Consider the following 27,287-nt stretch of genomic DNA (forward strand, 5'->3'; position numbering starts at 1 on the left):
CTGAGGCAAGCCATTCAGTTATCATTTTTCACCCTCATTTCGCATCTACTGCTGTGTTTTGTGCTGATGACTGACTTGCTGGCTTCATTTATTTTTTTTCTTTGCCCACAACCCCCACTGCTACCTCTCAGACATGAATGCACTCCTTCACTACCGTTTTTCATATCCTCTCTCTTCTCTTTCTCTTTGTATTTGTTGCTCCCGTCTTTGCCTCTCCTCCTGGGTAATGTCAGACTGAGCTCCTGTAAGGAGGAGATAAAGCACCCCAGCAGACAAGAGCTTTCACCTTCTGACTTCCTGGACAAACTCATGGGGAAAACATCAGGATATGATGCACGGATCAGACCCAACTTCAAAGGTACAGCGTACGCCATGGCAGACCGTCGCAGTAGCCCTCAAGAAAATCCTAGAGAAAGTACAAGCATTAGAAAACAAAGCAAACAGTAGTGAGTCTGTGCTGTGAAAGCTAAACAACTCGCCAAGCTCATGTGCATTTGCCGTGTATGTGTCTTCACCAAAACTGTAGGAAAATTCTAACATTTAAAGCTGTTCGTATGCTTTATGCTATGAGATACCCAACCGCTGTAATTTTGTCTCAGTACGACATTACTTCCAAAAACCAAAATTCTGTTACATACAAAATATTTGTGCAAAACTGCTACCTGGATTTTCTAGAGAAGAAACAGTTTGAACCACCCACAAGTCACCAGGAGAGGATATGGGTAGATGGTGTGCATACAAAGCACCTGAGAGTAAGGTTCTCATGTGTGTCCTCCACACATTGAACACAGCTCCACAGTGTCAGGGTTTAAGCAACAAAATATTTTTCTTAATGTTGTACCTCTGTGGTGTACTTGTTAGTGGAGTGTGTGACTCTATAAAACATCCTCCCTGAGTTATGTAATGTAGACAGGCCTGAGCACTATTTTGTTTTCTCAGACGCCTGACTATATTTGTTCCTCCTGTCATTATCTTTGTGCCCAGACTTTTACATGAAGCTTTTAAGCTGTCGTTACACTGACAGTGAGAGGAATAGCAGGAACTCCAACTTCAGAACTGGAATTAGCATTGCATGCATTGCAATAACATTTTTAAGTCACAGTCACTGTAAGCAGATGAAAAGTAGTGGTACAATGGATACATTTTCTATAGCCTTAGAAGGTGCAAAGACAAATATTCACAGTGGTGCTTTTTCATAAATCGCAGGGACAAGTGTGCATCTATGTTCTTATCTCTTTTCCCCAGGTCCGCCTGTGAACGTCACCTGTAATATTTTTATCAACAGCTTTGGTTCAATCACAGAAACGACCATGGTAAGAAGAGCATGTACAAATATTACACATTTCTTAAAAATGTAAGTTTTGCTTTTTCTTCGTAGCCCAGAAAATTAAATATTGTAAATACTCTTTGACATGATTATAGCAGCAGATTATGGTACAGTTGTATCTCTCTGCATGATTAATAATAAAAAATACTTTTCATTTTCCTTTTCTAACTTATTGGTTTCTAATCCTTTAAGTGCTGAAGCAATTTCTGTTTCCTGGAGCATAACAGTGCAACCTTCAGAGACCATTGGGGTCACTGACATGCTGATAATGAACTGTCCACTCTGCAATTAAAATGAAAAATTGAGAAAATGAAAGAAAAGGGAGAAGGGTGAAAGGACAGGAAAAATGGCTCCCCTTATGTCTGCATTAACACTACAGTAAAGCAGTGAAGTGTTTAAGGGTATCCGGGGGACTTCCAGAGCTCCAAAGCTACAGTCAGGTTAACCCAGAAAACATTAATATTTTAACTGCAGGACTTTTCTTATTTTTTTTAAATAAATAAAAGAAAAAACCTTAACTGCAATTGGCCACAGAGAAATTATGAATTAATTGTACTGATTAGATTTCTAATTTAATTACTTATGTCTTCTGGCTGCAGGCCAGGCTGTGTTTGGTGTATTTCCTTAGCCTGGCCTTCATTATCAGCTCTCAGCGCAGTCTTTTCTTTTCTTTTTTTACTAAACCTGACAAATATAATGCAGCAAACAAAGATGAATTATCTGCAGTGACCTTAGCGCTTGCTCTTTCTTGTTAGGTGTGATATGAATATTTTTCAGATTTTCCATTTATTTGCTCAGTCTCCAGGGTTTTCACACATTTCACATTTCTCAAATGAAAGGATGTTCATTAAAGTGTGTTATTCTCATCATGAGGAAATATAAAGTAGAAAAATTATATAGCTCGAATTAATGTTGTATAAAGTCGTACTCCATCCCAAGAGAATAACTTTCATGATATTTCTGTCTGGCTTTGAGAAGTTTAGCTTCAATTCAAAATAAGAACGGACAAACAGTGACCCGTATCAGACTGGTCCCAGAACTTCTCAAACTACAGCAGAACAATCCACTTCTGAGTTTTCCATCTAACTGCAACCTCCACTGATGGTATATTTTCCATTAACTACCCTGCATTCTTCCACAGGACTACAGGCTCAATGTATTTCTACGGCAAAAATGGAATGACCCTCGTCTGGCATACAGCGAATACCCCGATGACTCCCTTGATCTGGATCCATCCATGTTGGACTCTATCTGGAAACCTGATTTATTCTTCGCAAACGAGAAAGGAGCCAATTTCCATGAGGTCACTACTGATAACAAGCTGCTACGGATTTTCCAAGATGGCAGCGTTCTTTACAGTATCAGGTAACTAAAGATTATATTTCTAGAACAGCAGGACCACTGGTACTGGGTTATCTAGTTATATGTTTAGAAAACACTTCAATTTATTTTTTAACAACATGAATTTATTGAATTTCAGTCTCTAGTAGGTTTGGATTTGTGAGTGAGAGTCTGACCTGTAGAATTTTTTTTGCCCATTTCTAACCATAAACCCCCTAAAGAGGGAATTATTCATGTGTGAAGTCCATTTAATTCTATTCAGTTTGAGCTTGAGACTTTCTATTTTACTTCAGATTTTGTTCTGTCCTCTTTAGGCTTTATATACAACATTACTGTACATACAATATTTTCCAAACCAAATTCAGAAAGTGTTGAAATGCTGTGTAAAATGTAAATGAAAAGAAAATGTATTGATTTGCAAATCTCATAAACCCATATTTTATTCACAATAAAGAACATGGTAAACATATCAAATGTTTAAAGTGAGAAAATGTACTATTTAAAGAAAAGTGTAGCTCATTTTAAATTTTTTGGCAGCAGCACATCTCAGAGGTGAGACAGGGTCATGTCATGCAGATTCTTGGACTCTTTTTCTTGATATTATGTGCTGTAGATGATTAGATATTTGCAGCCTTCACAATTTTACGCAGAGAAACATTATTCTGAAATTGTAGAGAATTTGTAGACTCAGTTTTTTGCAGATTGGTGGACTGAAACTGTTTCTTAGATTCAGTTCAAACACTGAATAGGTTTTCTTTGCGCTGCTGTGACAAAGATCTGGGATTATGAGTTTGGAAAATTGTTGTATTTTCTTTTGGTTTACATTTTAAACAGCGTCTTTTTTTCCTTTTTTTTAATCGAGGCATTAAACTCAAACTATGTATATGCATCAGTAGGGCTGTTCGATATAACGATATATATCGGATGACGATATAAAAATGTCTATAGTTTCATTTTACGCTATCGTTTGTTTCGTGGTGTCGCAAAATAAACTGTTTATGGCAATATTTTTTTCATGGTTTCGATGGTCACTGTAGTGGCTATATTAATTTCTTAAACTTCTCTCTTTCTCTTATATTTAATATAACCACACTACAGACGGACAAGCGCTTGTTTTTATGCGTTGTCGTTAGCAACAACGACGGTAACACCATCGCGTGTCCGCTTGTTTATGTTCCACATAAACCTTTCACAATAAAGTTCAAGATCCTGTTGAGACTTTTCAAAATAAACTGAATCACATAAAAGAGTATGCAGAGTATTTACAGATGAGAAGTAAAAAAGAGTCGCCAGGTGCTAAAAAATAAACCTTAGACTCAAAGGTCAGAACAGGCTTTTTCCCCGCAGCACGCCGTGTAATAAATACTCACAAAGAAAATGGCGGCCGTTACAACTTATGTCTAAAAATGTATCGTTTCATGCATCGGTTAAAACACTCGACTCCAGCTACACGACGCCCAGCTGAGAACACTTCCCGCAAGTCGAGCTGCCCGAGATTCACAGAATTTATAGAAAATGTTACATTTTTGTGATTTACATCGTTATCGGATGATGGAATTCTTATATCGGGATATGAGATTTTGGTCATATCGCACAGCCCTATGCATCAGCAAATCGTTACTCAACTTGGGCACTCCATTTCTGCTAAATTCAGTGAAGATGCCCCCCCCCCCAAAAAAAAAAAAAAAAATTGCTCCCCAGTCTGGTGCTAGCAGAGAAATGGAAAATAAATCCCACTCAAACATGACTTCTTAACTAAAATATAGCAGATTGCTGAAATGCCAGTTACTCATCTTACTGCATCTTTCCACCCAACCAGTGCATGTCTATGCGCACTGGAGGTCACCAAACTATTAATAGGGTGCAAACATGTCAAGTGGCAAGTGTGTGACGGAGTCTTTGATGCGATTTTGTTTAATGACGCTCTGCGCCAGATGGGAAATTTGCAGCCGACTTAATAAACGATTGCACGGGAGGAGTAGATGTAGTTTTACTCCGTGCTTGTGTGTCCAGAGTTCCCATTTTAAAGCTTTAAACGCTGATAAAATGTACACAATAGAAAACAATTTAATCACAAAAGTCTGTTCGCGTTAAGTTATGTTGTGCAGTGATATTTATGTTTATATGTTTTGTTGTTGATTTTCCCTTGTATGGACCTATACAAGGCTGCGTCCTACAACGTGCGCAGCGCGCAGCGCGGTCCGAAAGGCAAAGCGGAGCTACGGGGAAAAACTAGAGTCACAGCTACGACAGTGCGACTCTAGGAGCCTGTGGAAAGGACTGCGGACTATAACGGACTATAAACGACCAGCTTCTTCAATGATGAATGCAGATGCTTCACTGGCTGATGAGCTGAACACGTTTTATGCTCGCTTCGACGCCGCAGCAATTAAAACAACAAACGGCTGTGCGCGCTCGGAGTGCACCAGTGAAGAAAATGCATTCGTCATCACAGAGCATGCCGTGAGGAACACCTTCAGGAGGGTGAACACCAGGAAGGCAGCAGGACCAGATGCAATCCCTGGCCGGGTCGTTAGAGCCTGCGCTGATCAACTAGCACCGGTGTTCACGGAGATCTTCAACCTCTCCCTGGCCCAAGCTGTGGTTCCCACGTGCTTCAAACGGTCCATTATTGTCCCTGTTCCAAAGAAACAACAGCCCGCTTGCCACAATGACTACCGTCCAGTAGCACTGACTTCAATTGTGATGAAGTGTTTTGAAAGACTGATGAGAGATCACATCACTTCTTCACTTCCTCCCACCATCGACTCACTTCAGTTTGCTTACCGGACTAATCGTTCCACAGACGATGCCATATCTCACCTGCTCCACACATCCCTGAGTCACCTGGACACTGGCAGAGGGAATTATGTTAGGATGCTGTTCGTGGACTACAGTTCAGCATTCAACACAATAATTCCCTCTAAGCTTTTCACCAAGTTGACGGATCTAGGACTCAGCTCATCACTGTGTCAGTGGATCCTCAACTTCCTCACAGACAGACCCCAATCAGTGAGGGTAGGAAAACAAGTCTCCCCCTCCATCTCACTCAGCACTGGAGTGCCTCAGGGCTGTGTTTTAAGCCCCCTGCTGTACTCACTGTACACTTATGACTGTGTAGCCACATCCGACACCACCTCCATTGTCAAGTTTGCTGACGACACTGCTGTTGTGGGCCTGATCTCCGACAACATCGAGACGGCCTACCTGGAGGAGATTAGGAACCTGGAGACCTGGTGCCAGGAGAATAACCTCCTCCTAAACATCAGCAAGACTAAGGAGCTGATCGTGGACTTCACTACAAAGCAGGCGAGGAATTACAAGCCCCTCATCATCAGTGGCACGCCAGTGGAGAGAGTGGACAGTTTCCGATACCTGGGTGTCCACATCACTCAGGACCTGTCATGGTCCTGTCACATCAACACCCTGGTTAAGAAAGCCCGTCAGCGTCTCTTCTTCCTCAGAAGACTTAGAGACTTCCATCTGCCACTGAAGGTGCTCAAGAACTTCTACTCCTGCACCATCGAGAGCGTCCTGACGTCAAACATCTGCACCTGGTTTGGGAACAGCACCAAGCAGGACAGACGAGATCTGCAAAGGGTGGTGCGCTCGGCAGAACGCATCATTCAATCAGAGCTCCCTGACCTGCTGTCCATCTACACCAAGCGGTGCAAGTCCAAAGCTAGGAAGATTATGATGGACCTCTCCCATCCCAACAATGGACTCTTCTCACTGTTGAGGTCTGGGAAGCGCTTCCACTCCCTTAAGGCCAAAACAGAGAGAATGAAGAGGAGCTTCTTCCCCCAGGCTATTCGGGGCCTGAACCAGGTGTAGGACTGGACTCTCCCAAACACATCACTATAAGACTGGACTCTCACACACGTCACCACACGCACCACCACACATTTCCTATAATCCTATAATTCCTATAATTTATAATCCTTATCTTTATAATCTCTTCTGCTATTTGCACATTCTTTACTGTAAATTCCTAAATTAATTTGTAAATTTTTGTAGTAAATTGTAAATATTGTAAAACTTTTCTTCTGTCATTTAATGGTCGGGCATTGTACAGCAAGCATTTCACCCCCATGTCATACTGTGTATGGCTGTGTGTGTGTGACAAATAAAATTTGAATTTGAATTTGAATCATGAAATTACTATTTTACTGAGAAGAAAAACTTCTTTAGGAAGAGGGAGAGGCATAAACATTGACATCATCCATTGAAAACAGACTCACAGTATTGCAAATACAGATAATCACCTCCTCATTCCACTGATTTACTGCATCTCTTAGGTTTGCTTGCAAACTATGTTCGGTAATTATGCATCAAACATCTTTGTTCCCTCTAAGTGCATGACACAATTTAGGCAGCGAGTCAACCAGTGGAGTATTTGTAGTTTGTTCTTCTGCTGGTGAAAGAGATATTGTCATCATAACACAGTTGCAAATGGGTGTCTGAGTGTATATTGCTGCCGGCTCTTGTCTCGCCTCTGGGCAATACATTACAGCAGGTAATTACAGAGCTTTCCTCCAGACAGACTCCCAAATAGCTCTCTCTCTCTTCTCTAAGAATCCTTGAAGGCTTAATGCATCAAAACAACAAATAAAAGTCGGGATGCCTGCACCAATTACTTCTCTATTACTGTGGTGAGTGAGTGAGTGAGTGAGCGATCAAATGGCAGACAAATCCAAGCTGTTTTCCAATCTACTCTTTTTGAAAAAAAGATCCCTGTTTATTATTTTTATTTATTCGATTACTTTTTATTGAACATTTTCATACAGACTCATAAATTGCAAAACAAAGCAGCCGACGCTGATAAAGCCACTTTTTAAAAATGTTGTAATCGATCGTTTCTTCTTATGCTTCGTGTCTTTTCCTCGAGCTCTGTCGTGCCCTCTGACATCTTCTACGTCCTATTTCTCTTTTCCAATCTGTTTTTTCTATCTCAGGCTGACTCTTACCCTGTCTTGCCCTATGGATTTGAAGAATTTCCCAATGGACATTCAGACCTGTACCATGCAGCTTGAAAGCTGTGAGTTTTCATTTCCTCCTCTTCCTTTTGTTTCACCTCTCTTTTATCCTCCTTTGGTTTCTTATTTTCTGCATTTTGCCCTTTTCTACATTTGCCTTGCTGTATGCCAAACCTACAGGTTTGTGTGAGCATGACGTTTTGTAATTGCTTCATATGTTTGTCCATGTTTCTAATCGATATTGCTAATATGATTGTTACTCAAGCTGGTGTTGACCATTGTCCGTACTATTTCACAGAAGGAGCAATTGTCCACATATTGCTTAACAGCAGTAACGGACATTAAATATTTATTAAACTACGACTGCAAAGGTGAAACTGTAAGCGCTCTACCAGCTTGATTGAGAAAGATGCTAATGTGCAAGCATATGTGTGCGAAATAGGTTCCTCAAGCTGGGTGCAGTCTTGCAGTCAAGGATCCAATTGTACTTAATCCATCCACAATCTGATATTGCCGTGTTGTTCCTATATCACCATAATTAATGTTGCTTCCTGGACACTGTTACAACTGACCGGTCATGTTGCTGTGATGTCATAGCTTTGTACTTTCTAGAAGTTTATCTTAAGGGTTTTCAAATAGCAAAACATCTAACAGTGCAAAAGGGTCTATATTAACCCAAACCATAACCAGCATTTGTAGAATTAGTATAAGAACCACTGTCTCGTGGGTAAAAATCCTGTGACAGTGATCAAAAGTCACGCTATGTTGTATAGACCGATGTTTGCTTTTTTTTGTCCTGTAGATTAGGATGTGGGGAACTTTACACTATCAGGTAAAGCTTTTCTATGAAATACAATTGCTTTTACCGAAAACAGCCTCATTCTTGTTCCCGTTTTAAGAGCAAACATGCCATTTCAAAACCTTTTAAGCTGTGGAAGTTAGGCAACTATAGAGGCAGATGTTGACTGACATTACGTCAACAACAGTAGTATTTTTATCCACTTGGTGAAGCTAACTATATTAGTCAGTTACTGAAAATTGGTGCTGCTACTGATAGCAGCTGTCATTTTATACCACAAGGTGTCAATTAAGTTGGTTTGGGCATCTAGTTAGGATCCCTCCTAGGCATCTTTTTTTTTTTTGGGAGGGGGGGGGGATTTTTCTGCTTACATCTGCTGAGTGAAGACCCCTGTGTAAGGCCTGAAACTCAAAGGAGTATATCGTATCTGGCCTGGGAATATCTGAGGATCCCCCGGGAGGAACTGAAAACTTTGCTGGGCAAAGGGACGAGTGGAAAACCCCAGCTATGTTGCTGCTGCAATCTCAGAGAAGGGAAAAATAAAATGAACTTTTCCCCCCTTGAATCATTCACATTTTCTTACATGAAACATGGCAGAATTGTCAGGTTCTTACACTTTGTTTCTGTCTTTAGTCTGACACTGTCTCCACTCCTGAACATTTCAGTGGGAGAGAGGATTTGATTTTCCCCTAATCACTCTTTAGAGACTAACCTCTTTGTCTGAAGCTATCACAATTTTAGGTTGACACTGAAGTGCAGTCGTGCAAACATATTGGTTTTGCAGAGCAGACCAAAGCAAAATCAAACTGCGATGTTACCCCTTGTATAGAATGCATACCATCTATGTAAAATACTCTCGAGGGGATCATGTCAATTTCAGCAGCACAAATGCAAAACAGACTGATTCCTCATTTGCACAGCTTGACAACTGCTTGGCATCAGCATTGATGCCGCCAGTGACACTGGCTAATCTTTAGTCCTGTTTTTTGGTGCTCATTGGACTGAATGTTTGACAGAGAAGCTACTTTTTCACGTCACAGTGCCAGACAAATCAGTCAGCTCAGTGGAGTGGACAGTTTCAAAGGTTTGGACCAAGGCACCACATTTTCTCCGCATTTATTAAAACCAGAGAGTTTGGAAAAAACGTAGAAAACATATTTGAAACCTATTAAAATGTTATGCACTGATAAAACCGAGTAGGAAGAGTATTCTCCTCTCTCAGACTTCCTTTGCCTTTAGCAGAGATAGTATCTGCCCTCATGAAACCAATTTCCAGGATATAAATAATAAAACTTTAATTTTGTGTCCCTTTTATTATATGTGACCCACCCTCTGTGCCTAGGGGTGACCCAATTTCCCTTCACAGGGACAAAAGAATTCAACTTTGGCAAAGGGTGAAATAGACAGAGCCTTCCAAAAATTCAGCTTTTATCCAAATAAGTTTAGTTTAAAGTTTTAACCGCTATCTGGATTTGTACCTGACTCGGTAATAATCAAGAAGCAGAGGGACAAGCTGAGTTTTTTTTTTTTTTAATCTAATAAAATATAAAGACATTTCACCCTTCAGAAGTGCAAGAAGAGGGTAAACAGATGTGTGCCTGATGTGGCAGTGTCTGTCTATATGTGCGTGCGTGTATGTGTGTTAGTTCTGGGGGTTACTGTATCACATCACACTGCCATTAGAGGAGAGGTAATCATTTATGATTAAAGGCCTACTGAGGATGCTGCTAGTGTACACCACCCAAGGGTGCGATCACCTTGGCTTGAGCTTAATGTTAAGAGGACATTATGGGTTTTGCTGTCACTACTAGAGCTCTCGCAACACCATCTGCTCAGCATGAGAGCGTGAGAGAGGAGAATAATGGGGGAGGAGTTTATCTTCTGAGGTTTAGAGAGCCAAGGCCACGGGCTTATACAGATATATAAACAGAGCCAACCATAGGATTCTGCCTTATTCTGACACTTCAAAGCCTCATATATGCAGCTTATACTAGTTTGCTTTGCCACGAGCCATTAATGTTCAGTAACCCCAAATCTACTTGGAAGTTAGTCTATTAGTGAAAGCCAAGACTAAAACAGGAAGTGTGAAGCATAACTGTAACTTTCATTAGGTGAAAGACTTTATAACATGAAAAAAGAGATGGCATGTGACTAATGCTCATTACTCTACCTTGCTGAGATATTCCAGACATGCTGGCTCATGAATTCCATTTTTATTGCACCTTGAAAGCTGTGTCGGTTGCGTTTTGACGTCTGTTGGCTCCGTCTGGCAGAGGAACAGAACAGGAAAGCATTGGTATTCCCCTTGGTTGTTGTAGCAGGATGTCTGAATGACAGTGACTTCTCCTTGTGAACGACAGAAGCGTGTTTTAGTGGTGGTGTTTTTCAGACTGGTGGTGTGGGATTGGATGTAACATCGTGAATAATTGATGTCTTTTGTAATTCAGGCCCTAAAGGGTCCCAGTAGACATCAGTATTATTTAGATGTGCGAGGAACTCCTTGCTGTTGTTGCATGCAGCATGCATTTTTAATACACCTGTAATCACGCAGCTGTGAGGAGTGTAACCCTTTTAAAAAATGATGCAAATCAACATGTGAATGTATTTGTGTTTCAAGAAAAACAGTTGTTGACTTATCCCAAGTGTTTACATCTAAGTGCTTCTCTAAACTGCGTGGCAGTCGTATTCTATGTTGTAGTTTGTGCGTTAATGGTGTGTTGGCACCAGTTTCTCAGAGTTTCTCAGGCAGATATGCTCCTCGTGTCGCCTCCTTAGTCTGTAACCTTCAAACAACCACAACAACACAACTGTTGCTGTGCAGTATGATGTGACCTTTACTGTGACAAACAGGATGGCAGAGGGTAGCTGGTAGCTGGACAGATGGGGAGAGGAGCATTACATCACCACAGCCTTGCAAGTTTCATTCTGCCTCTCTCAAAGTCTCATTAGCCAAGGTTTCTAATGTTTTCTCATGCACGGATTTTAGACCGTGGTAGCACGATCCCCTTGAAAAATTGGGTTAAGGAGGAGGAATAACGGCAGTGATAACAAGAATATTCAATAGCTGCTGAAGCAGGTTATCTGAGTTAAACAACACACAGACTTTTTTTTGTAAACTTCTGCACTTCTCGTCTCCGAACGACTAAATAATGTGCAGCCTTGTTTTTCACTACATCTTGTATTTTGTGAAGAGTGCTATCCATAACTCTGTAAAGTGCTGTTGTACTGGTGCAGTTTGGCAGATAGTCAGTGGTAACTTGGTATTTTTGTTATAGTTTTATGGAACTTTGTCTCTTTTTAGGTATTGCATGTTCAATACTGAGTGTGTGAAGTGACGTACATTAGCAGCTGCATGCATTTTTTTCAAAATATGCAGTAGTGTAGGAAAATGCATGATGTGAAAATAGTGGGGTATATATCAGCTAAATGCTTCAAATATCAGGGAGGGTGCAAGGGAAAAACACAGAAACAAGGAGGGATTTGTTTAGAACGAGTAGAAGAGACTAAGTTGTAATTGGAAGAGCACGTTTCTCACCATTTGTGTCTGTTCTCTCCTTTTTGTGCCCCTTGGTTTCCTTTCACAGTTGGTTACACGATGAATGACTTAATCTTTGAGTGGCTGTCTGAGAACCCCGTTCAGGTGGCCGATGATCTCACCCTCCCTCAGTTTGTGCTAAAAGAAGAGAAGGATTTGGGCTACTGCACTAAGCACTACAACACAGGTGCAATAAGTGTAACCACCAAGTTACCCATGTTATAAGACTTTTTTTGCATGTCGCAGTAAGCCACATCTTATTCCAGTACACCCTGCATAATTCTGATTGCATGAAGTCTAGTAGCCTTCAAGAAAAATGTCATTTTAAAAGACAAACTTGTTTCTTACTGTATTTATATTTCAGGTCATGACACAAAAACATGAAAAACAAGTAAAGCAAAACAGGCAGTCTTTTGTCTTATGCCATCTTTCTGCAGGTCAGTTCACCTGCATTGAGGTGAAGTTCCACCTGGAACGTCAGATGGGTTACTACTTAATCCAGATGTACATCCCTTCCCTTCTCATTGTTATCCTCTCATGGGTCTCTTTCTGGATAAACATGGATGCTGCACCAGCCAGAGTTGGTCTGGGCATCACCACAGTACTTACAATGACCACACAGAGCTCCGGCTCAAGAGCCTCTTTGCCCAAGGTGAGTCCTACACTACCATTTAGAAACCTACAGCCCTGGAAAATTGTTCAAATTCAGGTGAAGTTTAAAATAAACATCAGTCTGCTGGATTTAGCATGTTGCTTTTAAAATTAGAAGATCTGAGATGGAATAAATCACATCTAAAATGTCAGCAGAGTGCAAAGAAGTAACTTTTCTGCCACAGGACCTGAAATATTATCCTCGGAAACAAATTAACAGATTTTGAAACTAATAATATTCCCAGATTTGTCCAAAAACTTAAAGTATGAGAAGAAATAGGATTACATAACGTTATCAGCTCCAGAAAAAGGTCATTGACCAAGTGAAACATATGTAATAAATGGCATTGTGAACTGAGTGTGAAAATTGTACTCTTCTGACATTTTCAGACATAAAAGTAATGCAGGATTTACAAAAACCATTAACTTTGCTGATATTACCTGACAAGACAAATCAAATGTTTCATGAGATAGCAGCAGAGAATCAATGTCTGTAAAAGACGTTTTACGTGTAATTGGTTCTGTATGAGTATAGATTTAATGCGAAGACCTTGTGACTATCACAAGAAAAGCATCAGACACACTATGTCAGCCATTTCAGATCTATACACAACCTTAATCGGCACTTATCTATTTGATGACTGCAGTTTGTCCCAGATTTGAGCTGAATTAAACTGTGCATGTACTGAATTCCTGAGACACTTCAGTGAGAGTTTGACAGAAATCAGAATTTGTCGCATCCTGTTATTACTCCTACAAAGTTGTACTGGCTGTGCCCACCAAAGTGAAGTCAATGGAAATGAAAAAAAATCTTTATTTTGTCTTTATGTGGTAAATGGACTGACATCTATACCGCACATTTTTAGTCTTTTGACTATTCAAGCCACATTTACCTATTCACAATAACATTACAGCAGCTTATTCTGTGACGACCCGCTCCACCTCCTGAGCCACAGGGAGTCATTTAAAAGAAACTGTTTGTCAATCCCTCTCTGTTTTTCCTTGCTTCTCTGTATGTATCTGTAACAGTCAGTTAAATGCTGCTCAGTTGAGTGAGTGCCTGCTCGGTTGGTGCTGCTGATGTGGTGTGACATATCTTCTCTCATGAATGACACGGCCAGGGGACTCCCCAAGCCTTAGCTGTGACCTGCCTCATGGCTATGTGTCAACAGCCCACAACCCACTGACTCATTTGAATTCTAGGCCATCCCAAAGATGTATGTCATTATAGCCCAGAGCCTGTGAACAACCCACGAAATTATCCATCAGCCTTATTGATTGGCTATTGATTACACTGTGACCTTGTCCTTTTCCAGGTGTCTTATGTGAAGGCCATTGACATCTGGATGGCAGTGTGCCTTTTGTTTGTGTTTGCTGCCCTTCTGGAGTATGCAGCAGTTAACTTCGTCTCAAGGCAACACAAGGAGTTCATCAGGCTGAGGAAAAAGCAGCGGCAGCAGAGAATAGTAAGTGTAAATGATGCAAACACACACTGCTACCAGAAAGAAAAACATACACACTTGTATTCAGTGTCACAATCTAGTACAGGGGTGTCAAACTCAAACACACAGTGGGCCAAAATTCAAAACTGGAACAAAGTCGCGGGCTAACGTAAATATTTATTGAAATATATTTATTCCTCCAGATGTAAGAATGAATCTTTTCTTATGGACTCAAACACGTTTTGCTGAAAAACTGAATATGGAACAAGCAAAGCTTAATACTAAACAATATATATATATATTAGCTGTGTAATACCAGTAGGCCAGCTCTGATAGTAATTTGTTATGGCTTTGCGGGCCAAATGTAATTAGGCTGCGGGCCAAATTTGGCCCGCGGGCCAGAGTTTGACACCTATGATCTAGTAGATTCTGAAAAGCATGGATGAAGAAAGAAGACTCTCGAGTCCTCGTCATCCTATTTAGCAATGAATTTTGCCTCTTGTTGTTGTGCGATGCTGTAGATCCAGGAGCTGACAGCGTCAACACGCTACAGCTGGCTGTCACATTAAATAAGGAAGATCCAGTCTCTTCAGTTCAGCTCGTGAGCAGTGACCTGTTAGAAGATCTTGTGATCTTTTACCTCTGACACTACTTTTGATGCAAAGCAACAGGCTTCTTACCAACCTTGTGGCACTGAATTACTCTAAATTTGACTGTTATGACAGATATGAAAAGGCTATACCGATTAGTGTTGCCATCCAGTAACTACTGCAATTTCACAGAAATTCAGGTTCTTTCTTCGTCCTTGCTCTATTTTTTTCATCAAATTTTGTGAAACTGGTCTCGGTAGTTTTTGAGTAATTTTACTGAGCACAGCTAAGAGTTGACTTTTACCAACAATGTACAATATAAGAATATCATCTATTTTTTTTTAACACTAAAACAAACCTATTCCAACAGGTAGACATGTAAATGACCTATGGGCACTTTCCAATAAGCCAACCAGCCTGCAGGTACACTCTAAATGTCAGTGAAACACTGAACTCCATGTATTCATAATTTTCTATCACACAATAAAGTTTGCAGCTATAGTTGGTAAGTTGCTATTAAAGGGGCACAAGCATGTTCACATTGTATGTGCAGAAGATAAATAGGCATAACTCCCATTATTAGGCTGTCCATTTGAATTAAAAGGGTAAAACTGTGATAGAGCATCTTAGCAACAACTTAGCAGTTTGGTTTGTTCTTATTAATAGTTTCTTATTTACCTGGAACGCTTGACTTTGTGTTTATTAATAGTGATCAGTCTAAAAGTTGCAACACCAACCCTCTGGAAAGTACGCCTCAGTAAGTGGTATCTTTTGGTTTTTGGTCCTGGCATATTCTTTCATCCAAAAATATATCTCCTAAACTGAATCCATATCCTGAATAGCAGTTGTTAGAGACAAGTAAGTTGACAAATAAAAGTCTTTAAAGAGTGGTAAGACAGAGATGTTTGTCTCAAGAGAAACAAACAGGACATTTTGAAAATCCCATTAAACACCTCCAAGTCTAGGCAGCCTCCTAGACCTGTGGCAGTGTTCCCTGTAAATGCAGGAGAGTCCAGCAGATTTGCAGGACAGCTTGCTTCCTGCACAGCAGAGAGAAAAGAGGAGAGATGGAGAATAATGGTCTGTAGAGAAAAGGACTTCCCCTGTTCACATCAGTTGGACAATTGCTTCCACAGAGGAGTTGGAGGGCACAAACTATACATCTGAGGGATATTGACGCCCGGCCCTGTAGTTGTAGCAGAGAGATGTTGCGAGTCTAAGGCAAACAAATCCCAGACTGACTGAGGCTTAATCAATGAGAGGCGAGATTTCAACCAGCTACTGTATACTGTGCATACCCACAGCGATCAAATGTGTAAAAATAAATACATGGATTTGTACTTCCATTTATAGTCTTTACAAAAATAACTTGAACCGGCTCCCTGAGGATTCTTTTTTTGTCTTCAAAGCCGTTTCTTTTCACTAACATCTACACTCACAGTATGTCTTTAATTAAAAGCTAAGAACATCTACTTGAGTTTGTTATTTGGACCTAAAGTTTGTGTATATAATATGAACATGATTTTTTTAAATGTATCTCTAATACTCAAAACAAATCAAAAATATAAGGTAAATGCCTTCAAATCAAATTTTTTAATCATAAAAAATGAAATGGTCAGTAACTGCTATCTCTGTTTGTCTACCATCCTTTCCAATGGAGGTATCTGCTAGTCAGCCTGGGAGCGTTGAGTCGTTGCGAAAAGCCAGTGACATCCCTGGTAACAACTCAACCTACAGGAGTCTCAATCAGCACTGCAGCGCTTGCGCCAGGGTAAAAGGAGTAAAAAATCTAACCCTGTGTCAACCCTGACCTTCCCAACCCTATTTTTGTCCATGCATCCACTTTTTCAAATTGTTTAGAGCAACTTTCACCTTAAACGTGAATTCCTGACCTCTTTTCCTGAATTAAACCCAACTTGTGCTGATCTCATCTTGTTTCTATAGTCATGTCCCTTTGACCTTTAGCTGTGGAAATCTTTGCACTTTGCCCTTTATTCTTCCCCGGTGTGTAACCTGTTTTCAGGCTTCAGGTATTCTTTCCTTGTCGAAGGAGAAGCCATGCTGTTGTATTTTATGTGGAATGTGGTTTAATAATGTCTTGCTGAACAAACTTCAACTACTTTCTGGATAAATATATCATCTGGGTGGTAGTACATCTTCTCTAAAACTTGAAATGTGTCATTCAATATGATTCCGCATTAATAGTGCCTTCACGGAGGAGGAAGCTATTAGATATGGACCCCAGTACAGTAACAGATGTAAACTTTTGAATTGTGTATTGATAACAAGCTGAAACCACGGCTTCATGATGTCCAGAGAATATTCGACTTTATTTGTCAGACCACAATGCAGTTATTCACTTTGCCTCATTTCAGTTTTGATTGAGCTTGGTCTGGTCTTGGTCAGGTGGTGGTCTGTCTGGGGCTAAAGCAACAGGTGCCGACATAATCCTAACCATGTAGAAATCTTGGCCAATCAGAAGTCTAGAAGCCTGGACGGGAAAGAGTAAACACATGAAGCATAGAAGCAGTCTTTGGTCTTTTCTAAATGGAGAGAGTAACTGCGTGTGTATATGTAAGCGTGTAAAAGCTGCATATAGTAAGACAAACAGCAACAGTATGTAGTCTATTGTAGAAATTTATCTCGTGTACACAATTATGTGGCGCACAGGATGACGTCAAAAAAGGCGCACACCTTTGACGTTGCGTGAGTTTTCGAAACTCTCCGTCCTGGCAGGAGTTTTTAAAAATCTCAAAACGCCATTTACGTGTGGACGAAAGTGTAATAAAGTGTAAAGTAAAGTGTGCGTGTTAGTCCCCATAGGGAAATAGTTCCTCTGCATTTAACCCATTCACCCAGTGAAGCAGTGGGCACCCGGGGAGCAGTGTGTAGGGACGGTACCTTGCTCAGGGGTACCTCAGGGTAGCCGTTCAGTGGAGTCGAACCACCGACCTTTCGATCATGGGGCCACCACTCTACCTACTGAGCTATCCCTGCCCTAAAGGTCCAAACGCATAGAAAAAAAGCTTCATTTTCAAAAGTACCCGTGTACATTTGGACATACCCTGGATTTTGTTTTTAAACGTTGTTTCTTCTCATGTTTTATTTGGTTCACTGATAGTGGTTTTCAAAAATTCTGAACCCCCCAGTGATTTATTTTTATTTTTATTGTTTGTTTACTACAGAATCATCTGTTTCTGGTGCAGTGGCAGAACAATCACTGCCTGTCATTGTAACCTTTCAGCTGTGTCCTACATATTTTCTGGACACTCTTCTTTCAGTGATACAGTCCATCCATTGACTCGTCCATTTTCTTTCGCTTGTCCAATCCCAGCTCAGTGATGACATATAACACTGAAAATGTATTTCCATTGTAATAGTTTGAAAGATTAGTCCTTACTCAGATGCACATTTTATATTCAATGATTAATGATCTAACTAATTCTGTACCAGTGAGTAAGCATAGTTATTCACGGGTAAAATGACTAACCGATGTAATTAAAGATCATGAAACACATGAAATTTTACTAAAGCAGGAAAAAAAAATAGCTCGCCTGTTCTGATCATTTGTGTTTTTAGACAATAACTTTACTCTCCACAGAGCACAATGTGGTAATCAGAGCGGGTTCAGTTGAAGTTATGCCAGTATAGCTGCTGCGGAGAGTACAAGGCAGAGATAAGCGCCTATTATCTTTAGAGAAATGCACCATTAGACTTTAGCACATGATGTTCTGTATCGTTTAAGGTGGCAGAGGGATAATTAAGCTGTGCTAGAAGAGCAGTGTATTCCCTATCCACCTGTTGCATAGTGCAGTTTACCAGTGCAGTAGCAGAAAGTTGGTCGCAAGGTGTAAGTTTACAGTAAGTTAGATGTGCACTCTTAGTATCTTTCTGCCAAATCTGTACAGTACTGAGAAACGACATTCAGCAGAGAACCAGAGAGCTGCCGGGGTCAGTGAGAGAGAAACAGAGAGAGGCGGGACACGGGGATCAGAGCTTTCAGGGCCCTTCACACTGACTACTAATCATCCAATTTAGATCCCACATCTTCACTTTCCCCTGCTAAAGTGAATCTCTCAAAGTGTCAGAGGGCTGTCAGAGTTAAGCTGCATGTCTATTAATATTCTCTTCAAAGGGCGGGAACAGTGTCTCAATAACTGTTTAAAAAAAAAGTGCATAGCCATTCATCAAAGCATAATGCCAGATCATGACTTTATTAATATTTTGAGCCATTTTATTAACATTCTGAAAGGTCTGTCATTCTGTAACTTTGAAAAGGGGATAGATGGGGGTTATTATTTTCAGAGTGGCAAAAAGAAGATGCCCTCATTTTCACTTCTTTGGTTGTTTGAATGAAGTAGATTGTTACAGATACTTTTAATCTACTTTAAACTCAACATCTTCAGGGATACGGCAGGCAAATTTTGAAGCTCTTAGGATAATCTGGAAGAAGTCACATTTTTGATAGTCAGCCTATGGACCCAAGCTCTTCTCTCTGTTCCCAGTATCATCATCAAATCCAAATGCATGATTTAATATGAAAATATCATATTTCTGGCAGTATTGTGGGCTCAGTCTATCACCCTACAGTAGACTCTAACTGTGCAAGTGGTCACATGTTACAGCTCTCACACACCAGATGCATAATTTCACTGGACAAATTTGCAACATTTATTTTTTCAGATCAAGCTTGATTTTTTTTTCTTTTCATTTCATGAAAATAAACCGATCTGACCAGTTTAACCACTGCATTTGGCAGCAATTGCACTTGGAGCTTAAAACATACACTGATATTGAATATATGATGATACGGAAATACTGAAATAATACTGGTTTACCTCCAACCCACAGCCAGACGCTGATCCGGGTCAATTAGCTCTTTGGTATCGTTTCTCTGCCTCCTCAGATGTTCCCAATTCTGCCCCACTGACTTCCTGAAATATGTATGAAACATGATACAGCTTCAACTCTGGATCAAACCCTTCTCTTGAGACTGGGATGAACCCAGAATCTCCATTTCTTCCTTTCGTTGTTTTAAAAAAAAAAAACCAGGACCAGCTTACGATCACTTGATGCAGACTTTTTTGCGGTCTACGTTTTCCGCTACGATGGAACACTTGCTGTGTTTATATACGTTACACTACGAGGTCACATCTGAAGAAGCCCGAAGAATTTTGTGTCGTTTTTTTCACAGTGCACTTGGTGTGTAAAAGCCTTCAGGTACCGGTGTTCTTTGCTCCCATTGGTAGCTCACCTCAGAGTTGAAAGGAGTTGGACTTTGTACCTGCCCGTTTCATATTGCTAGCAGTTATCTCTACTGACTGTCTGCTACCTATGCTGATGCTGATATAACTGTGGCAGCAGAAGCATGCAGCACTACAAAGTAAACTGCTACAGTTTAACAGTTTATTTGTGCTTTCAGATGATTTTCAACCCTCAACCCAGGCATGTTTTTTTTCTTCTTTTTTTTCCCCTGTCTGCTGAATTTTTCTAGTTTTTGAAAAATCACTACTTATTTAGTTTTAAGCGAAACAGATGTTGATGTTTTTTCAGCTCTGAATCTAATGTAACAATGTTGCTTTTCAATACAGTTTTATGTATGTATTGTAAGTTTGCTTGAGTTTTGACTTCTGTTTCTCTTAAATGTAATTCTCCTAAACTTAGGCTGGTGTTATACACTTGGTGAAAAATCATCACCGTTTTCAATTTCAGGGTTTTCAATCATTTTTTTTCCCTTCTGTTTAAGCTATTTTATTAAAAAAAAAACAAATGTCAGGAATTTGACAGAACATTTTAGAAAACACAACTTTTTCTTTTTTTCTTTTTGCTATTTGTTGTTTGGGTGATCTCATTCTTACACTGCGCCGCCCTTTTGTGCTACTACACCACAGACGCATTTAAGAATAAGCCACTGAGCGGAAATGTGGAAAGCTGTATGCTAATCCATGTTGACAGCGAGAGGCCAATCTGTTTTTCCCTGCTTGACTCCACAGGAGGAGGAACTGGTGAGGGAGAGCCGCGGTTTTTACTTCCGGGGTTATGGCCTGGGTCACTGCCTGCAGACCAAGGATGGCACTGCTGTGGAAGGAGCCAGCGTGTTCACCCCACCACCACCTCCAATTACCATGTTTGATGGAGAAGTGCTTCACAAGCGTTTCGTGGACCGAGCCAAACGAATTGACACCATATCCAGAGCCGTTTTCCCCCTGAGCTTTCTCATATTTAACATCTTCTACTGGGTCACCTATAAAGTGCTGCGACATGAAGACATCCATGCAAATTTGTAAAACACTCTGCCAGTCTGGGATGTTGTTGTTTGTTTGTTTGTTTGTTTTCTCGAAACCAAAACTGCCTGTCAATCTACATTACAGTGAGGAACCGTGTCAAAAGGCACATCTGCTTCTCAGAACCACTGCTAAAAATAAAAATGTTGTGCTCAGGTGCGTCTTCAGGATCTTGGACATAGAGCAGTCGAGAGAAACTAGATTATGCTGCGTGGTTTCTGGCTGTTGTGTGCATTTCCGTCTTGGATTGATTTGCCTGGATTACAGCAGAGACGAGACACTAACGGTACTTTTGGGTTCATGACCTTTGCTTCAAAAGATGGATAAATGATTTCAGCGAAGTTGGTCCTGGCTGAACAAGACATTCTGACTTGAATTTTGACACTACCCAGCTTTGAATGAATGTTTTTGAAAATATTTTTTTTAAACAACTTTAACAAATGGGTGCAAACAGTACGGGCGGGGAGGGGAAGGGGGTCTTTGATATTTCTGACTATTCAGTACGTGATGATCATTCAGTTTAAGTATCTGTAACAAGAGATTATATATAATGGTGTATAAAAGTGTATATAACAAAGCTGTTCATTATACCGCACAAAGCACAAATATGTATTTCCTTTTGTCTAAATTTAAATAAATTAAATAAATTGTTCTTCTGCCAGGAAAACAGAAATGATTCTGCTTCTCTTTAACCTTGGTATTCAAATGATTCGTTTTGGGGGGTGGAGGGACAATGTAGTCAAAGAAATCAGTCACAGAATAGCTGAATCACACACAATTACTTTTCTATTGCATTCATTTAATAGCAGCCATCAGCTCTGAAACCCCAAGTGGAAAGAAATTTAAAAAAGGTTCTGAATAAAGAATTATTACAAATGTTACAGATGCAAAATCTTAAATTGACATTAAGATTGTTGGAGTTTGATTTGTGATAACATGTCACTTGCATACTAAATCTAGCAGGAACTCACTGAAAGTTTGCATAAGGGCTGCTATCCTCAGGAGTGGTTTGGAAGGTGTGGAAATTCAGGGATGCAGTAGAGGGAGAGCATCGCCAGTGAGGGAGGACGAATGGGTTTTTTAATGGGAAATCAGAGGGTTGTTTTATCAACTAATGAGTTTGAAAAGGGCTTGGTGTTCCACTGCTAATGACAATGAATTCAGAGAGGCAGCCAGAGCCTACTGTCCTTTTGTTGGCAATCCTAATCAACTCCTCTGTATTGTATGGTTCCCCTGGTAATGAAAATGCGTGTGTGAGAATCCTTTAGTGTATGTGTGTGTTTCATCTGCCTGCTCTTATATCAATAGGGTTCTGGGGGGGGGTTTGTGCTTTAAACTTTACTGGGTTAAATATTATCCTATATGTTGCCATTTTTGGAATCAAAATCTAACGTACTGGATGAAAGATTTAAATAAGGAGCTACTGTTATATAAATGTAAAAAGCATTTACACGTTGGACTCTTTGCCTCAGCTTGAAGGACACGTACCTTGAAGTCCTTCATACTTGCTTGTGACAGCTTAAATTTCTAAAACAGTCTGCAAGGGCATGCAAATGTCAAAAGTGTTGACTGTTGCATGCCATGGCTAATGCATTTCCCTTTAATCTGAAGCCTTTAGGACATTAGTTTGAGGAAATTTGGGGAAATAAGCTGATTTGCTTTTTTGCCTCTAGTTAATTGAGATTAGAATCCTTCCCATGTCTAACTCTATTTAAACAAAAGTCACAAATTGACACTTTACATCTCATCGGTTTAATCCATGGTGGTTGTGGGTGTTTGTAGTGGATCCCTTGGGTAAGCTAGGAGGGTTTGGACTGTGGGAGTTATATGGCTCATTCAATCAGACTGGCATCTGGGGAGTTTGTAATTTCCACGGTTCGGCCCATCTTCTTGTAACTTTAGGCACTCTTGAGAAGTTTTTTGTGTGATGTAAGGTGTGTTTTCCTCCTAGTTAGAGACTGTTGACATTGATGAGTGCAGTTGCCATGCAGGGCTATGCTCGTAGATGGTGGGTCCACATGAATCCCAAGAAGAAAGCTCCGACAGCAGAACATTGCATTTAAACAAAGTATGAACACCAAGGATTGAGGTAGAGAAAAGTGTCTATTCTGTGGCTGGTTAGTGAGCAGTTGTTAACAGTGGCTAACCTGAAATAGAATATCCTGAGGTATACTGAGCTGCACTTAAAACCACCTTGCAACTGCAGGTTGCTGTCATTGCCTGTAGTTTCCACTGTGTGTGCTGTGCTGTTGATTCCTTTTGGACCATTTTAATGAGGTTTTCTGACAAATAATAATATGGTAGGAAATTTGTGCTGTACTTTTGGTGAGTAAAAATCCAGTGTTTTAACAGTCTAAGGAAACAAAACTAATAAATAAGGAAGACTGAAGAAAGTTTGCATTGTACCCATATGGCTGTTGTTTCCTTTTGCAATTTCCAGTCCAAATATGCTCTGTTTTGGCTGGTCAAAAAACCAGATCTAGTTGCATTCTAATGTAGATCTGTGTAAATTTCAGTGTTCCTGGCTGCAAAAACAACAAACATAGCCAGTTTGCAGAACCGAAAACCAATTTCTCAATACAGACATTCAGATTTTACATTGTTGATACCCACACAACAAAAGGTCAAATTACATTTTGAAACTCAAAACACTAACCAAAATTTCTCACATCCGAAACAAATAGTATCGCACAGCGTAGCCTCCTTTCATTGTAAGTCAGAGATGGAATCGTTTTGACTCTGAGGGGGGGAAACAGCATATTTGTTACAAAATAAGAAGCTTTTCTAAATCTTCAATTGACTGACACACGCAAAATAGGCCCAGTGATTTCTGGCACACTATGCTCTATTGCCTCTTCGAGAAAACAGCATGTCCGCTCAAAATGTGCATTATTTTGAGGACAGAGGAAGACTGATGGATTCCAATAAAGCAAGATCTTTGCTATGCTGGCTGGATTTGCACCCTAACTTTCATTACACACAAATTCCCAAGAGACTTTAATAAAAACCCTTAACCCATGCACTGCCACAAGGCACCAAAAAGAAAACCAAAGCCATTAAACCAACTGATTTATAAATTAGTCCCAACGGAAGAACGGACCCAAATGAAAACATAAAATATTCATTGTTCCAACCGGATTTACATGCATCCAGTCATGTGCTATGTGTGACTGTTTATTTGAAGGCCTTCTCCAGGGAATGCTCAATGCTGACAAATGACACACATGACTTTAAGCCATGTGATTGTGTATGAATAAACATACAGTGAGCACGGGAGAAAGGAATATGCGTTTGATGGAGCTGCTGGTCATCATGTTCGAGGTATGCCTTTACTGTCTCCCTTGGGTGTAGGGCTGGGCCATATTATACCGTTCACGATAATACCGGTATAATGTTAGGCAACGATAGGAAAATGAAATATCGCGATAGAATGGGAGTAAAACGCGCATGCGCAGTGCCTTTGTTTTCATACGCACATGGCCGGTCGTTGAGTGAAACAGATGAACCAGAATTGGTTTGTAAAAATGGTGCAACTTCAGTGATGTGGAACTGGTTTGGTGTTTGTCCGTCAGATACACAACAAAGCACATTTTTTTGCAGAACATGCAAGCGGCCGTTGTTATTGTCGTATTTGTCGGACTAAGATGCTCTTAAATCTGGGAGTAATCTGGGTCCTAAACTCCGTATGCTTCAGGTCAAACAACACTGCAGCATCACTTAGAGTTAAAAACTGTCTAAATTCTTTCATCTTTAATAAAACGATCAGCATTGCTGCTTTACCAGGTGTAACTATGAAGTTTAACTTCCAGGCATCCATGAAAACAAAAGTTATTACATTTAACGGAGTTAGAAGTTAGCAGGAAGCTAGCGGAAGTTAGCTCGCTAGTTTCGCTAGTTACCTAAGCATGATATTGCATGTTCTGACTGAGAGATTTCTGAAAAAAATCAAACGTACAGCTCTGCTATCACTTCCAACATAAATGAAGACAGGAAACTAAACAGCAGTGACGTTTGTAGGGTTACTGAAGTTGGGCTAGCTGGTATATAATGATGTGCTACGTGATCGCTAGCGACACAGCTATGTTAGCATAACATAAGCAGTGAAGCTGGAGGACGAACACTAACACTTTTCCACTTATAAAAGTTAACGTGAAGGTTCTTCATGGTTAGAGACAAATGCAATCGCATGGCAGGATGCTGTAAACGGACCAAACTTCAGTCAGGAGAACAACTGAGATAATCCATCCACAATACGAGGTTAGTCATTAATATACTGCAACAACATGGGAATAGAGCAGCTGCAGAGAATTCAACATTAATGAATCAATGTTACAGAAGTGGAGGAAGCAAGAAGAATGAGTTTAATAAAGTTTGATTTATCTGACTGCTTTGTTTCGCTTAATGTGCCTTATAATCCCGTGCACCTTATGGTCCGAAAAATACGTACTGCACACTGCAGTTTAATGTTGCAAAGCACCTCTTTTTAACTTCAGTGGATATTATACATGGTTATGCTCAGGATATGTCAGCCCATTTCTACTGGAAATGCCTTTTGGTTAAACTTTCAGCAAGGAATTTGCATTTGCACTGTTACATTTTTATAAAGCTTTAATGTACATAAAAACCAGCTTCTTGTTTAAGTGAAAATAAATGGAAGGTTGTCTTTTTGCACTAGTAATGTTGTGGAGTTGTATTTTGTCTCGCATCAATTATATCGTCGGTTATATCGTTATCGCAAATTTTCAAATATATATCGTGATAAATATTTTTGGCCATATCGCCCTGCTCTACTTGGGAGTGATTAACAGCTTTCCCCCCCTCCCCATTTTCACTGAATGTCAGTAGTGCCAGAGCTAAAACTGAAGAGTGCAACCTAAGACCTGCAATCAATACTCTTCTCTCATAGTATAAGCATTTCACCTGTTCTCTGCAGACAAAATTGTACGTGCCTTTAGTCGTTGGCTCTTCTCTTCAGGTCCTCATTAAAAATGTCTTAGATCAGTTGAGCAAACTGCTGTTTATCTAGTTGGAAAAAATGCTTTAGGAACCATCAAAAATAAACCTAGTGTAGCATAGATAGATGATATAATTTTAATCAGAGTTTATGAGTTAGATCACTGTTGCCAAGCATTTATCACACAAATATACCCCTGCTTGTATAAGAACCTTCATAGCAGAATGCTAGATAAAGAAATATAGCATCTAAGGGGAAAATATTGCCTTCTTTTGACAGTGATGGATTGGTGAGACAATGCTACACGTGTCACCTTTAAATATATGAGAGTAAACAGAGGAAACTGCTGGTTCCACACAACATTATGGCTGCAAATCTTGTGAATGTCACCCAGCATTTGGATAGAGATGTCCTTGCACTTTAAATACACCTTTTTCTTCCCCCATAGGCATACTTGTGAATTCAGTACTATGTAGGTGGTACAATGGTTTCATGCAAATATCCTGTCTTTCCTCTACTGATGATCCATTATACAATGACACACATGCAGCTGGATCTATGTGACTATTTGGTGCCCAGTGCGCTTTTCAGTGTATACGTATTCATTATTCTTTGGGTAGTAGTGCAATCAAAATCCCCCTGACAAACACTTCAAGTGAAGGTTTAATTTCAAATCCTGTGCTTTTTCTGTTTTGTGAAATGCCGCATCCTTTGGAAATAGTGCTTCAGATCTCCTGAAAATCCACGGCAGGTACTCAAGAAATATGATATATGGAAAACGGCTAAAAGGGAGATAAAATAAACAGTGAGTTTATCATCTCCAAGTCTAGACACAGTAACTTCCTTTCAGTCAATACAACATGATACTCAATTTTACTTATATAGTGCCAAATCATCAGAAAAATTGTTTCATGTTCCTTTTATATTGTAAGGTAAAGAAGACTTCCATGAGAAAAAAAACACCTTTTTTGCACCACAGCTTTGTAGCTTTTTTAGGAGCCACTACTTCCACAGCTCGATACACCAAAAAACAGGTGATGTCGTCTTTTGTTAATGAAGAATTTGCAGCCAAATTCTTGAAACTAACTGCTGTAAGTTTAGAAAGCTGTGAAAAGGCACTGGACACAGTGTTGAAGCTTTAGTAAATAATTCAATAGACAAACCCATCAACAACCTTTTCTGCTCTTCTTGCAACAACAATGTTCAGACATTCATCTATACCCTGACATTTTTGCACATTCAAAAAACATGCCTAGCAGACAGCCTTTTAATATTAGCTAGATAGCCAGGCAAACACGTGAAGCTGGAGTCCAGCCCAGTTATATGACTCGACACTAGATGTAGCCATGATTGATGCGTCAGCTGGATCTTTCAAATACAGACAGATA

The 27,287-nt window shown here is 40.0% G+C and overlaps 1 protein-coding gene across 2 annotated transcripts in view; it reads left to right on the top strand.

The window, feature by feature from the left end:
* glra4a (glycine receptor, alpha 4a) overlaps nucleotides 1-21,618 on the top strand; it is a 47,009-nt gene extending 25,391 nt beyond the window's left edge. Inside the window, exons 2-10 of one of the 2 annotated variants that reach the window (XM_085244776.1) lie at nucleotides 234-358; nucleotides 1,246-1,313; nucleotides 2,469-2,692; nucleotides 7,624-7,706; nucleotides 12,028-12,165; nucleotides 12,416-12,630; nucleotides 13,946-14,095; nucleotides 16,322-16,432; nucleotides 20,655-21,618. In XM_085244776.1, coding sequence (XP_085100902.1) covers nucleotides 234-358; nucleotides 1,246-1,313; nucleotides 2,469-2,692; nucleotides 7,624-7,706; nucleotides 12,028-12,165; nucleotides 12,416-12,630; nucleotides 13,946-14,095; nucleotides 16,322-16,432; nucleotides 20,655-20,948 — 1,408 coding nt within the window. In that variant the 3' untranslated portion in view covers nucleotides 20,949-21,618. The remainder of the gene's footprint in view (nucleotides 1-233; nucleotides 359-1,245; nucleotides 1,314-2,468; nucleotides 2,693-7,623; nucleotides 7,707-12,027; nucleotides 12,166-12,415; nucleotides 12,631-13,945; nucleotides 14,096-16,321; nucleotides 16,433-20,654) is intronic. The other variant, XM_085244785.1, reaches the window with a different exon arrangement.
* Nucleotides 21,619-27,287: the final 5,669 nt, after the last annotated feature.

The sequence above is a fragment of the Mchenga conophoros genome, linkage group LG2, assembly GCF_057382185.1.
Source record: "Mchenga conophoros isolate Kocher_MC1m ecotype Shallow Benthic linkage group LG2, M_conophoros_male_GT1.1, whole genome shotgun sequence".
Classification (NCBI taxonomy): Eukaryota; Metazoa; Chordata; class Actinopteri; order Cichliformes; family Cichlidae; genus Mchenga; species Mchenga conophoros.